Raw genomic sequence first — 14,872 nt, 5'->3', positions numbered from 1 at the left:
CGTTTAAAATACATTAAAGAACAACTCCATTTTGGTGTATTTTAAACTAAAAGTTTAAATAAAGTTAAATTGCAATTCCATTTTAAAAACTAAAAATTGTATTAATCCACATTTCTAGAACCCATATTTTGGCACAAAAACACTCAATTTTGGTTTATTGGATTACTGAGTTTCTGAAGGGCTGAGAAACATCATTATTCAAAGAACAATGAGACTTACAGACCAAAAAAACTGATTAAATAGTACGAGCACCAGTTTTCCAGTCAACAGTTCAAGGTGACAAAATAATTATCATAATTCATTGGAAACAGCTGGTTAAACACAATTCTACAAACATTCCCCCCCTCAAATTATTAGCACAAAGTACAGCAATTCTAGCAACAAACCATCTGCCACGCTGTAGAATCAGCACCACATTGACACATCAATGGAAATCTCATCTACATTTTACAGTGTTACAGCACAAAGTAGGAATGGAAAGCCAAGCACATATTGCCACGGTAAATGAGAAATAGATTCTCTGCAAAAATCACACCATTAAAACTATGGGCAGCCAGTAGGCTAACGAAACCCAAAACATAATGGCATGGTTAAGATGCAGTGGAAATGCTGCAGCTGACAGCTGAATTCACATTAGCCCAACCACAGCCACGCCACTAACCCCAGATGACTTCCTCCACACTGAGTAGCTCCTCTCCCACAGTTTTTTGACGTCAGCAACATTCATTGTTTAAACCTCTACAGGAGTGGAAAAGCCAAAGTTAAAGTCAGAGGTCGTTCTATTGAACTGCCATGAAACCTAACGGGGGCCATTTTAACGTGACCCGGCCGGCAGAAACCGGGGCGGGTGGTCAGTTAAAACTGCGGAAATTACTTGCCCGTCCTGGAGCCGCTGGGAGCTGACACAGGTTTGGATTTTAACCCGAGCAGGCGGCAAGGACAACCGCCCAAAGCCGGCGGGGTCCTTTTTTTGGTCAACGTATGCATGTCAGCTCCACAATGACATCATTGGGTTTCCTTTGAACACATCTGTTTATTAGTTAGAAAAATATCGGACATGGGAAAAAAGGCTGTTGACTGACAGTGGAGAATCACCCAATCGGGTAATGAGTCTGTTCACTTTCCGATTGGCGTACGAAGGTGGTGCACGTCAAGGATGGACGTGTCGGCCGACCAATGGCGGGGCAGTTGGAGGCGAGCGGTCACGTGATTGAACCTCCAGGAATATGCCCAACCAGAGTTGGCAACTCTAACTGTGCCTCAATGCCACTGTGGTGACAACAGGACTGCAGAAGCAGCCGGAGAGTGAAGTCAGTCCCTGAATTCTATACTTTTGAGCTCTGTGCACTGAAAGCTTCTGCCATCTAATATGGATCGGCGCTCAATTGAACAGGACAGCACAGAAGACAATCTAACTCAAAGTAGTTCTGCTAAAGCCTCCTGTTGAAAAGATTAATTCAGCAGACTGCAGGACTGATTTGAAGCTACTTCATTAAAGTGGTGGGTCTGGGAATGATGAGACTGGAGCTGTTATAGAAAGATGCATAGCAAGCAATAAGTATTAAGAGCCTGAAATTTGGTTGCCCGGCAGGGGTGGGACCTCCAGCTGACAGCACCAAGGGACTAGGGTCAGTTCATTTACATAATACTGAGCAGGACAAGAACATGAGTTCTGCCAGATTAGGGCATTTACACCCAGGGAGGCCAAGAAAACTTGGGGGCGGGGGGTGGCATGGAGGAAGGCGTAGGAGCAGACAGTCAATGGAGTGAAAGATCTAAGAGTGCTGCTGCTTGTTCATATTTATGAATTCTTCTCGCAGGAGAAGTTAGCACACACGACGTCAGAGAGCAGCAGGCCACAGGTGGGGGTCCCTCAGACATCAGGCAATTGATCCAGCAGGAGGAAGAGGTCATGGCTATCCTGGGGAGCCACTTTCAAGCTGTGACAGATGGAGACGTTGGAGGTCCCGAGCCCACAGTCAGTTTGTGATGAGTAAGTTATTATACTGAAAGCTCTAATTGTGGAAATAGACTATGAACCGCATTGAAACTGCGTCATAAATGTGTGCAGGTTAACGTATTCCGTACTGGGAAACATCTTTCCATTTCATGACTCTGAGAAGCATGACAATCTCTCTAAAATGCGAGTACCATACATCCTTTGGATTAAGGAGTTTATGTCTGGTCACTGAGACACAGTGGAGGCAGTTCAGAGAGGCTGATCCCTATTGTCAAAGGTCTGAGGGATTAGCAGATGTGAGCTTTTCAGCCTGGAAAAGGAGGCAACTGGAGAGATGGTATAAAGGTATATAAGATGGTAAGTATGTGAAAAGGGCAGATCCAGAAAATTACTCAAACTAAATTTTGAGAGTAGGAAAAGGACACACACTGGGCTCAAACTGAGGACTGGTGTCGGATAGTTCGTCTTCACACAAAGCGTGATTGATGTATGGGAATGATTCCCGGGTAGAGTGGGAGGCAAAAACCAGGGAATTAGTTAAGAGGCAATTGGTAGCCAGGAGGGGGAGGAAGAGGGAAGAACTGTAGGGTTTTTCCTCATTGGATGACTAGCTTTCCTCATCCATATTTATCTTGAAATCAGAGTAAGCACAAGCATCTGGAAGATTGAATTATGAATCATCTCTGAACAAGCTGAAAATTCTGTTGCTAAGAGTACAGAATAGCACACCTATTAGGCTGGGTGCTGTGGATCTGGGTGTCGTGTTCCCTTTCTCAGTCTGTCTCAAACGTTATAGATATCTTTGAAAAGGAAGGGATCGCGAAAAAGCGCAAGTGGAATGAAAATTCCAAATATTTTCTAGGATTAGGTGCACAATTTTAAAAGCAGGATTAAAAGGGCAGCAGCAACTTCTGGGTTAAAGTATGGCATGTTTAGATGGTGAATGGCATGGGAGGGAGTAAAGTATGCAGTCAAGATAACTTTCTTTCATATTAAATCATATAAATTAAAAAACTGCATTCCTAAATCTGAATGAACATCTGGCAGGCACGTTATTCTTGGCCTCCTGCAAAGTTTGGAGTTGAATACCACAGCTGTACATAATGCCCTGCTCACAAAGCTCTGCCGTTTGCCAATTTGCAAACATTTTTTTTTAAAGTTAAGCCAACTTTCAGTCCCCTAACCTTCTCCGATTCATGAAATCAATAATAACAACTTGAATTTATATAGCGCCTTTAATGCAGTGAAACATCCCAAGGTGCTTCACAGAAGTGATTATCAAACCAAGTTTGACACTGAGCCACATAAGGAGATATTAGGATAAGTGACCAAAAGCTTGGTCAAAGAGGTAGGTTTTAAGGAGCGTCTTAAAGGAGGAGAGAGAGGTAGAGAGGCAGAGAGGTTTAGGGAGGGAATTCCAGAGCTTAGGGCCTAGGCAGGTGAAGACACTGCCACCAATGGTGGAGCGATTAAAATCAGGAATGCGCAAGAGGCAAGAATTGGAGGAGCACAGAGATCCCGGAGGATTGTAGGGCTGGAGGAGGTTATAGAGATAGGGAGGGGCGAGGCCATGGAGGGATTTGAAAACAAAGATGAGAACTTTAAAACCGAGGAGTTGCCGGACCGGAAGCCAATGTAGGTCAGCGAGCACAGGGGTGAATGGCGAAGGTGACTTGGTACGAGTTAGGATACGGGCAGCAGAGTTTTGGATGAGCTCAAATTTATGGATGCTGCTGCAGAATCTCAGAGGTGGCAACACTGCATCCAGCTGTGTGTCGGTAACCCCATCGTCCCCTGTCCAAGCTATTTTCAGGACTCCCAAGTATTCGCTTTGGGAAGAAGAAACTCCTGGCCAGTCCTCCTTTATTCTTTTATGGTTTTTTTCCTGTTATCCATTTCATCACTCGCTCCCCCTCCCCAGATTGGCCTCCACATCTTCACCGTCACTATTACTGTCTCAGTCAGGAGGGCAGGCCAGTAACAAAAGTTTTCAAACCCTCAAAAGTGCTAATCACATTTGTAGCAGTGTCCACACGGAGCTTCTGTCTGTTAAACATCCGGGGGGGGGAGGGGTTCTTTGATCGTCTGTTAGATCACAACCACAGGCTTCGAACAGCTTACCTGGACAAATGGACTCTCTTCTCAGTGAACTGTCCTTTTCCGTGAACGGGATCCTCATGGGGCTCGTTCTTAACTACTTCCACCCCTTCGCCCTTGTCGCTCTGCTCGTGGCTGTGTTTGCTGATAGTGTACAGCTGTCCTATCCTGTACTGTAACAAGAAAAGAAACATAATCGGATTAATACCAAACTGTCGGACTCAGAAGGTTGTTAGGACATGGAATACCCCAATAGAAAGAGTGGTGGAAGCAGATTCCATTAGTAGCTTTAAAAAGGGAAGTGGATAAATATGTGAAACAAATCAAATGGGCAGGGGAGAAACAGATACCTCTTTCAGAAAGCCGTTACAGTAACGATAGGCCGAATGGCCTCCTGCGCTTTAAAATTCTGTGATATTGTGACCGTGCAGCAATCACGGTGCAATCTCTGAGTTTCAGATTGTTTTTGCAGCCTTTAAATCCTCCAACAATTGGAAAGATTATTCATAATTTGATAGGAGTCTGACAGTTGAATATTATGAGAGTATAAAGAAAGACTTGCATTTATATAGTGCCTTTCACGACCTCAGGATGTCCCAAAGCATTTTACAGCCAATGAAGTGCTTTTGAAGTGCGGTCACTGGAGGAAACACGGCAGCTAATTTGCGCACAGCAAGGTCCCACAAACAGCAGAAATAAGGAAAAGTCATCCCACTGGGTAGGTTGCAGCAGTGGACAATTTAATTCAATAATTACTAATAATGACCACAACATCCAATATCAATGAAAGTTTATGAAACAGCAACACGGAAGAAATAAAGAGAGAGAAGGAATGAAAGAAAAAAGGAAAGAAAGAGAGAAAGAAAGAACGAACTTGCATTTAAACAGCTCCTTTCACCACCTCAGGACATCCCAAAGTGCTTTACCGCCAATGATGTATTCTTGACGTGTTCTCACTGTTATAATGACGGAATGCCCAAAGGGCTTAAAGACAGAAGTGAACAACGAACGCAAATACACCACAGGAAACATTGTCGGAGAAACAAGATAGCGTTTGGTTAAAAAAGATGCTGCTGCACAAGTGAAATAAATATAGTGCCTTAATAAAGAACAATGAAGTATTTGGACAGTTGGAATTGGAAGGAATAGGACTGCTTCAGCATCTGCCAGGAACAAGAGAAATAAAGGCATATTCAGCCCTTCCCTGACAAAAAGCTAGGAGATCTAAATTATTCAAATCAAGTGGATGCCAGCATTTCTTTTTTGGTCCCTCGTCATCAATTTTTCCCCATCTCTTCCCTCACAGAGGGGTTGATACCTTGCTGGGGTATGGTTCTATGGGGGGTGAGTGGCTGGAGGCTGCACAGTGCAAGTTGTTGTTCTTCATCTCTGAACTTGAGATGAGCTGGCCATTTGACCGCGTGGGGCATCACGGCAGAGCCAGCTCCTGTCCTGCCTTCCAGCAGAGGTAATTTTTGGTAGTGATCAGGAGTGGGAACCCTGGCAGACCAAAGCCAATATTTGTCCCAACATCCCTAAAACAGATTATCTGGTCATTATCTCACTGCTGTTTGTGGGATCTTTCTGTGCGCAAATTGGCTGCCGGGTTTCCTACATTACAACAGTGACTACACTTCAAAAGTACTTCATTGGCTGTAAAGTGCTTTGGGACATCCTGAATTCATGAAAGGCGTTATATAAATGCAAGTCTTTCTTTCGAGTAGTACGCTTGCTGTTTCAAAATGATTTAATGTGTGCAAAGGGAGGAAATCAAAAGGTTTGCAAATGCTTTTCAATAGCAACGATGCTTCGTTCCATCAATAATGAAACTCCTGAATGTTGTACGGATGCATTGTGATTTATGCCACAGGAGATTGCAAAAGAGCAGACTGTTCTTTCAGACATGTACTTCAGAATAGACCTCAAAGCGGAATTTTCTAATTCCACTCCCATCAATATTCTGCACACACAATCCATCATCACAACCAGGGTCTAATTCCCCTCGCCCCTGCAGCGTGATGTTTAACAGATGAGCTCCTTCCTCGCTGGGCTCCTAAAATAACACAAGTGAGGCAGCCACGTCACTTTGATGTCAAGAGGTAGCTAAAAATAGCCGCCCGCTTTGTTGCAGTTAATGATTTGGTTGCAAATGAGAAAACCGGCCACACTTCAGTGCTGTTCAAGCACATTCTCCGGAGAAAAGTGCTAGACCTGCAAGAATCACCAATAAATCTTTCAATGAGAGAAAAGAGGTTATCAATTTCTTCACAGTTTTCTGTGGTGCCACATAAAATCGGGTAAAAAAGGACTGTGCAACGTTCTCTGGGCAGTCCAACAGTCTCCTGATATCTGTACATTTTCGGGCTTACCAAGCAATCAACAATGTAACAATTTGCATTTATACAGCGCATAGTAAAACGTCCCAAAGCGCTTCACAGGAGCGTTATTAAACAAAATTTGACACCGAGCCGCATAAGCAGATATTAGGACAGGTGGAAGGTAGCTTTTAAGGAGTGTCTTAAAGGAGAGAGAGAGCTAGAGAGGTGGAGAGGTTTAAGGAGGGAATTCCAGAGCTTAGGACCTAAGCAGCAGAAGTCACGGCCACCATCGTGGAGCGATGAAAGTCGGGGATGCACAAGAGACCAGAATTGGAGCAGTGCAGAGATCTCAGATGGTTGTAGGGGTGGAGGAGGTCACAGAGATAGGGATGGGCGAGGCCATTGGAGGGATTTGAAAACAAAGATGAGAATTTTAATATCGTGGCGTTGCTGGACCGGGAGTCAATGTAGGTCAGCGAGGACAGGGGTGATGGGTGAACTGGACTTGATGCGAGTTAGGACACAGGGGCAGCAGAACTCAAGTTTAAGGAGGGTGCAAGGTGGGAGGCCGGCCAGGAGAGCATTGGAATAGTTGAGTCCAAAGGTAACAAAGGCATGGATGAGAGTTTCAGCAGCAGATGGGCTGAGGCTGGGTTGGAGACGGGTGATGTTATAGAGGTGGAAGTAGGTGGTCTTGGTAATGGAAAGGATATGGGGTCGGAAGCTGATCCAAGGGCCAAATAGGACGCCGAGGTTGCGAACAGTCTGGTTCAGCCTCAGACAGGGGTCGGTGGGGGATGCAGTCGGTGGTGAGGGAACGGAGTTTGTGGTGGGAACCAAAGACAATGGCTTCAGTTTTCCCAATATTTAATTGGAGGAAATTTCTGCTCATCCAATACTGGATGTTGGACAAGCAGTGTGACAAATCAGTGGAGGGGTCGAGAGAGGTGGTGATGAGGCAGAGCTGGGTGTCGTCAGCATACATGTGGAACCTGACATGTTTTCTGATGATGTCACTGAGGGTCAGCATGTAGATAGTATCTTAACATGGAATATTATGTCAGCACCAGCTGTTACTCCAAAATCAACACAACACTAGTCCAATGGTATGTCTCGGTGCAGCCAACACAATCAAAATGAAGTCAGGTCTGGTAGTTCCTTCCTATAATCTTTGTGCCAAATTATCACAACTGAGATACAATCAGCAAGAAAATTGCAGTGTGTTCCAAATTCAGGACCGCTGTAGATATATGTTGGGTTCAATGCTGTCGGTTGCTCCCTCAGCAGTCTGAGCATCTTAATTTTACGTACGTTGACTCACATTGCCCTGTAATTATTTGTACGATAGCATAACTGAGGGGCATAACAATAACATCCTTTTGTGATCTGAACTGGATATTCATGCCTTTCGCACGTGTACTCCTTCAATCTCTCTGCAGGTGGGCTGAGCAAACGCTTGGTGGATTGATACGAATCGTTAAGTTGCTTTATTTCAGCGTGAGTGAACATACAGAGCAACACATTTATAATGAGATTCACTTTGTTCAATTCGTAATTTTGTTCAATTCTTCACATCATAGCACAAAATAATGAGCACACTGCACTTTCATGCATCGGTGGGTAGTCTTGCCTGACTTAAAGAAAATCATTTCTAACTGCTCTCTGCGTAGTATCCTTCCCCCAATCTCCTTCTGGGCCTCGCTGCTTCACAGCTTTCTTTTTCAAAAACTTGACTGCCTGTGCAGCATCCTGATTTAAAAGCCTGCCTCCCTGCCTGTGTCCCTGTCACTTGTCTTATATCTTTCACTGTTGACACTCGCTATAGGGGATCAAAGGCTATCCGACACAATGGGCGTTATTGATTACCGGGATAAGCTAACAAATTTCTGATTGTTTGCAGTCTATAAGGAAACAATATCAAAGCTAGCTCATTAGCATCTTAGCTACCAATCATCCCAAACCCCGTTTTTAACTTGCATAAATATACTATGCTTTACAATATTATTTTAAAGCATACATCTTTTTCCTGATCCCATGGAAAAATTGTCCAAAAACACAACAAATGTAACAAGGGTATCACACACACACTAATTTTCCTTGTTAGGAACATCTGAAGTTAAGCATTCTACCCAACTATTCTAAATAATATTGGACATTAAGAAACTATTTCTAAAGAGAAGAGATTAAAAACGAGTTCATTAGAAAGATTTACATTTAGCGTCACGACAACAATGTTACCAACAGAAACTTTGCACCGTAGAAAAAGTTCCCCAAAAGTGTTGCACTATGAACTGATAAGAGTCAGGTGTGTGCCCCACAATGGTCCACCTGCTGAATTCCCAATGTCAGCTGCGCTATGGAGGGGAGACGCCATTCGGGGTCAGCTGCTCCCCCAGAGATGGAGTGAAATTCAGGGGGGCAGTTACATCAACGGCTCTCCTACTGGCAGGAAAGGTCACAGGTGAGTCAAGAAATGGGGAGGGAGAAAAAAACAAACACCCTATGGATAGTTATTCAAAGTCATTAAAAAAACAATGCAGGGCAATTCTCGTATAGTATGTACCTCACTATATTCAAATTAAAACACTCTTCATCCAGTGAGACAACCCAGACGTTGAGGTAAAAAAAAGGCCCGGTTAAAAACCGCTAGCTTGCCTGAACCATCTTGGCAAGTTTATCTTTGGTGTAGTTGCCATGTGACCCACAAATCAAGGCCCAGTGGTTCGAGCACGATATAAAAGCGTCTTTGGTTGATTTCAGTAGAAGTGGCAATAGAAAGAAAAAAGAAAGACTTGCTTTTATATGGCTCCTTTCACGACCTCAGGACGCTGCTAAGCACTTTACAGTCAATTAAGTACTTTTCCGAAATGTAGCTGCTGTGTAATGTAGGAAACACGGCAGCCAGTTTGTGCATAGCAAGGTCCCACAAACAGCAATGAGATAATGACCAGATAATCTGTTTTCAGTGATGTTGGTTGAGAGATAAATATTGGCCAGGACATCAGTGAGAACTCCCCTGCTCTTCATGGAAATAGTGCCATGGGATCTTTTACGTCCACCTAAGAGGGCAGACAGGACCTCAGTTTAATGTCTCATCCGAAAGATGTGCACCTCCAACAATGCAGTGTTCCCTCAATACTACACTGGGAGAGTCAGTCTAGATTTTGCGCTCAAGTCTCTGGAGTAGGACTTGAACCCACGACCTTCTGACGCAGAGGTGAGAGTGCGACCAACTGAGCCCTGGCCGAAAATGCACTAGGGGTACCACAATAGCCCACAACAACCTAGGTGATGGAGATGGGGAGGGAGGAGGTGCAAATCAACTTAATTTCTATCCAGTGACCCCTGCTGGAAAGTGCATACATCTGGACGTAGGTAAGGACAGGGTCAGGTCTGGTGCTCTGCAGAGTCAAATAGCCTGATGACATTCGCCAGCTAGGCTCATGGGAACATATCCCAGTACTGCAGCAACTAACCAAGACAACTTTGACAGCATCTCCTTCCCCTGTGACCCCAACCACTGAGAAGGACAGGAGCAGCATTGTCGTGGGACCTCCAGATTCTCCACCATTCTGATCGGGGCGTTTATCAGCGTTCCTTTATTGTCACTGAGCCAGTGTCCTGGAATTCCCTACCTAACACCATTGTGGGAGCGCCACCAGTACAAGGACTGCAGCAATTCGAGCAGAAGGACAACCACCACCATCTTAGGCAACTAGGAATGGGCAATAAATGAGGCCTTGCCAGCCCACATGCCAAGGACAGGGAGGGGAGGAAAGAAAGGCTTTTTGGTTCGTGAGGGAGCCACAAACGATGGAGCTCATATCACAATGTTCTCGAGAAGGCCTAATGCACTGGGTTATTACGAGGAACTATTAGCTTTAACAACTCTTCAGAGAACTTACATTTGTCAGACATAAGCACGAATGGAGATGATTCCAAGCATTATCTGTAAAAAAAACCTTCTAGCTCTGCAGCAAAGTATCTTTTACTACTTAGTTTTTATAATCCTTACTCAAAAGCTTATCAGGCCTAGGATTTGAGCCACTTTGATAATTAACACTCAACTTACACATTCAGCCAATTTTCACAGAAGGATTCCAGCAGATCCTATGACAAACCTGTGAGAAGTCACTGATAAAATAAAACGAGAAAGAAATCAGGAATAATCTAAAAGGTTGTGCTGGACTATTTTTGCTTCCCCTGGTTACATATTACATGATGTGGAGATGCTGGTGATGGACTGGGGTGTACAAATGTAAGGAATCTTGCAACACCAGGTTATAGTCCAACAGTTTTATTTGAAAATCACAAGCTTTCGGAGGCTTTCTCCTTCGTCAGGTGAGTGTTGGATTCCTTGAAAATTACCGCATATATTACCGCATATAACCAACACTCACCTGACGAAGGAGAAAGCCACCGAAAGCTTGTGATTTTCAAATAAAACTGTTGGACTATAACCTGGTGTTGCAAGATTCCTTACATTTGTACACCCCAGTCCATCACCGGCATCTCCACATCATGGCTACATATTACAGGCAAGAGGATGGACAGTAAGCCTGCTCCAAGGCTCGATCAGTGCCAATCTGAAATGATGCCAAGAAGTGCTTAATGATGGCCCCAGAAAAACCCTCCTTACTGATGGGGGGAGGGGGGAGGGGGGTTCCATCTCTACCTGTGCCTTTCCACAGCAGAATGCCCGATATTGGAAAACTGAGGAGATATCAAATCTGTGTCCCAACCCTTTGTGAATAATACCAGCGTGCTTCAAAGACTGGATGTTTCCATATTCTGAAGTTAGGTGGGGAGGGGAGGGTGGTCGTAGGGTCATGGAAAACCATAAGAAGAAAACAATACTTTTTGAACATGAGGGTTTTCTTGTCCAAAACTATAGTCTGGGAAGCGACAGCTCTAACATTTAAATTGAAGGTTGAATCCTGGGCAGAGCCTGCAGCAGAAAATCAGGCTCTTTATGTTATTCACTTGAACACATCACTCGTATATTATCTGCCAAGCTCCTGTGATTTCAGAGCATTATTTTGAAAAATAAAGTCCACAGCCACTGTTTAAGTAATTTTTGGCTCCGAAGCAAATTTAGAAGCAGAGACCAGCAATCTTGTTAAAATCAATCGCAAGCATTGAATAGGAGAGCTTATTAATAAAACTAACAATTACATGTGTCAAGATGTAATTGTAAAATAGGTGCAATAGATTGTTTGCAGAGTCAATCAATATTCTCTGAAACATAACTTTCCGCCTTAAAAATGATTGATCCAGCCCAGAAAAATCATAGAAGAATCTAGAAGTCATGCTTAATTGATTCTTTTTTTCCAATTCGGTTCTGACTTTCTCTTCACTTTACATAGCGAGGGAAGATAAACAAAGCGATGTCATGACTGGTGAAGTGCAAACAAACATGCTACATTTACAGGTTTCTCAGTCACCTTCTGGCTGGTTCAAAGAAATGCCTGAAAGGTTATATATATTTTTTAATTCATTCTTGGGATGTGGGCATCGTTGGCAAGGCCAGCATTTATTGCCCATCCTCAGTTGCCCTTGAGAAGGTGGTGGTGAGCCGCCTTCTTGAACCGATGCAGACTGTGTGGTGAATATGCTCCCACAGCACGGTTAGGTGGGGAGTTCCAGGATTTTGACCCAGTGACGATGAAGGAACGGCCGATTCATGTCCAAGTCAGGATGGTGCGTGACTTGGAGGGGAACTTGTAGGCGGTGGTGTTCCCGTGCGCCTGCTGCCCTTGTCCTTCTAGGCGGTGGAGGTCGCGGGTTTGGGAGGTGCTGCCGAAGAAGCCTTGGCGAGTTGCCGCAGTGTATCCTGTAGATAGGACACACTGCAGCCACGGCAGATTAGCTGTTAGAATGTGATGTCAATGGCCATTAACATTCAGTCTAGCTGGGAAGTTGTCATTATTTTGGAGCCTGTTATAAAGACAGAACTAACTGCCAACCCATCAGGGGAGGTTGGTATGCTATTAGCAGATTTTCCAGCTATCCACTGTATGCTGTGTTTGATCAGTGGCAGTCTCGAACGCCTACAAAATCTGAATTTAAGTGACCCATTTCTCGCAACAGGGATGTCACAAAGGATGTTTCTGGAGAAGATGTTGATTGACAGGCAGAGAAATATATTCAGCAGATTTTGACTAGTTGAGTTCTTCTCATCTATTGTACTGCATCCTGTATAGAGGCAAGTAGTGAAGCCTCTGTGGGGTGGACTCAACCTTGGGTATAAATACTGTGCTACAAACACTGGCCCAGGTTCAGTATTATGAAGAGAATCAAGTTTCACAGAGTGGCAGTTATTCTTTTTTATCACTGAACTGAAGACCTCTAAGATTAATGTTGTAATCTAGTTGTATCTGCTGCTTTCCTACTGTTTGTTTTTTACTTTTAATAACCCTGATTCATAGATTATAGCCCACCCCTTTTGCTCAGGCAGAATGTTGATCTTCCATTATCTAAATTAATTAAAATAAATTAAACTAACTGGTAGCTCTTTCAGAGAGCCAGCACAGGCACGATGGGCCAAATGGCCCCCTTCAGTGCTGTATTATTCTATGATTCTAAAACTCTGCATAATACTAAATGACCAGATATTGTGCATTTTAGGTCACACTTCAGTTCACTAAGGGGTGAAGACTTATTGACAGAAGTGGACCTTGGCACTGAGTATAAAAGAAATGTCTAGTGCAGCCCAAAAATTATAACACCAATCACTCCAGCAACCCCAATATCTGTGTCTCTCTTTCCATCCCTAGTGGCTGAGTTAGTTTCATGCAAGTTGTAGGGCAGTTCACACTGAGCAGATCGGGTAGTCTTTGCCTCCATCTCCAGTACCTACACCACCAAAACAGATTATCTGGTCGTTCATCTCGTTTGCTCTTTGCGGAGTTTTGCTGTCTGCAAATTGGCTGCCGTGTTTGCACACAGCAACTACCTTTCAAACAGCGAGTCATTGGCCATGAATCACTTTGCAACATCCTGAGGAGATGATTGGCAGTGGTGCCTTTAGCTGCCAAGGCCCTAAGCTCTAGAATTCCCTCACTAAACCTCTCCGCCTCTAAATCTCTCTCTCCTCCTTTAGGACGCTCCTTAAAACCTACCTCTTTCTGTCCTAATATCTCCTGATGTGGCTCGGTGTCAAATTTTGTTTGACAGTCACTCCCTGTGAAGTGTCGAGGGATGTTTTACTACGTTAAAGGTGTTATATAAATGCAAGTTGTTGTTGTTGGCACTGGGAAAATAAGGTTGTTGTTATATAAAAGCAAGTTATTTTGTTCTTCATTAATCTCTCTCAACATGCAGGTGAGATTCAACTAATGGCATCAAAAGAACAGCAAGGCAGGGTTCTCTCAAAAGGAGACAGCCAGCAGAATCTTTTGGCCATATTTAACGGAGGTTAGAACTAGTAGATCTGGATCATTCAGGCTGTTTAAGAGATATGGTCAATTGCTTGCTCTCCCTGTGGCCCCCTCCCTCCCCCCTCCTTTCTCCCCCCCCCCTCCAATCTCCTACACATGGAATACTCATGAGATAAAACGTGGTGAACTAGCAAAGTTACACAATTAGTACAAGAGTCAAAATAAATTGAAAGATGGACTTTTTAAAGACATGCTGTACGGAACACGAAGACATAATAATCTGCTTAACAACAAGATGATCTACTAGGAAATCAACAAGGAAAAACAAACAGTGAACATTATGCCATTCATATACTTAAAAAGTATTCAGTCAAGCTGGTACTAAAGTAGCTTTTACGCAAAGAATGTCAATAGTCATGATGTGGAGATGCCGGTGATGGACTGGGGTTGACAATTGTAAACAATTTTACAACACCAAGTTATAGTCCAGCAATTTTATTTTAAATTCACAAGCTTTCGGAGGCTTCCTCCTTCGTCAGGTGAACGACGTTCACCTGACGAAGGAGGAAGCCTCCGAAAGCTTGTGAATTTAAAATAAAATTGCTGGACTATAACTTGGTGTTGTAAAATTGTTTACAAATGTCAATAGTGGAAGAGCTCCCTATGGACCTTACAGCAGACGCCAGCCATTTTTCAAAACCAGGCTGGGTCTAAGCAATAGAGGTGTTAATAATCTGCTCTTATCTCCTTCCTGAGACCAACCCATTTGCTGTGTAACTGTTCCTTATCAGCAATGGTGGATTCTTATCTAAATTCTTAGATTAGAGCAGTTTGCTCAGCAGCGAGTGTTCCACTCCACCCAACCTCTCCTCCACAAACAGAAAAGACCATCACTTGACCTAATTGTTCGCCTACAAGAACCAAAGCTATGTCCATTTGGGACTTTTGGAAAGTTGCCACCTGCAACCAACACAGAGCGAAGGCTCATCTAATGTAATGCACATCAGACAATGAAGTACAAATCTCTTTTATCTGAGGACAGAACAACTTTCCTCTCGTGCTTAAAAAGCAGGGCTCCCTCCCTCGCTTGCATGGAGCAAAGCTGCAAATGAGGTGCA

The 14,872-nt window shown here is 43.8% G+C and overlaps 1 protein-coding gene across 1 annotated transcript in view; it reads right to left on the bottom strand.

Annotated features, from left to right (window-relative positions):
* LOC137340703 (cytoplasmic phosphatidylinositol transfer protein 1-like) overlaps positions 1–14,872 on the bottom strand; it is a 166,286-nt gene that overhangs the window by 78,549 nt on the left and 72,865 nt on the right. Inside the window, exon 3 of the mRNA XM_068003380.1 lies at positions 4,082–4,230. Coding sequence (XP_067859481.1) covers positions 4,082–4,230 — 149 coding nt within the window. The remainder of the gene's footprint in view (positions 1–4,081; positions 4,231–14,872) is intronic.

Source organism: Heptranchias perlo, chromosome 22 (genome assembly GCF_035084215.1).
Source record: "Heptranchias perlo isolate sHepPer1 chromosome 22, sHepPer1.hap1, whole genome shotgun sequence".
Classification (NCBI taxonomy): Eukaryota; Metazoa; Chordata; class Chondrichthyes; order Hexanchiformes; family Hexanchidae; genus Heptranchias; species Heptranchias perlo.
The sequence above is the reverse complement of the archived record's forward strand: the minus strand, read 5'-3'. Positions and strand labels throughout refer to the sequence as shown.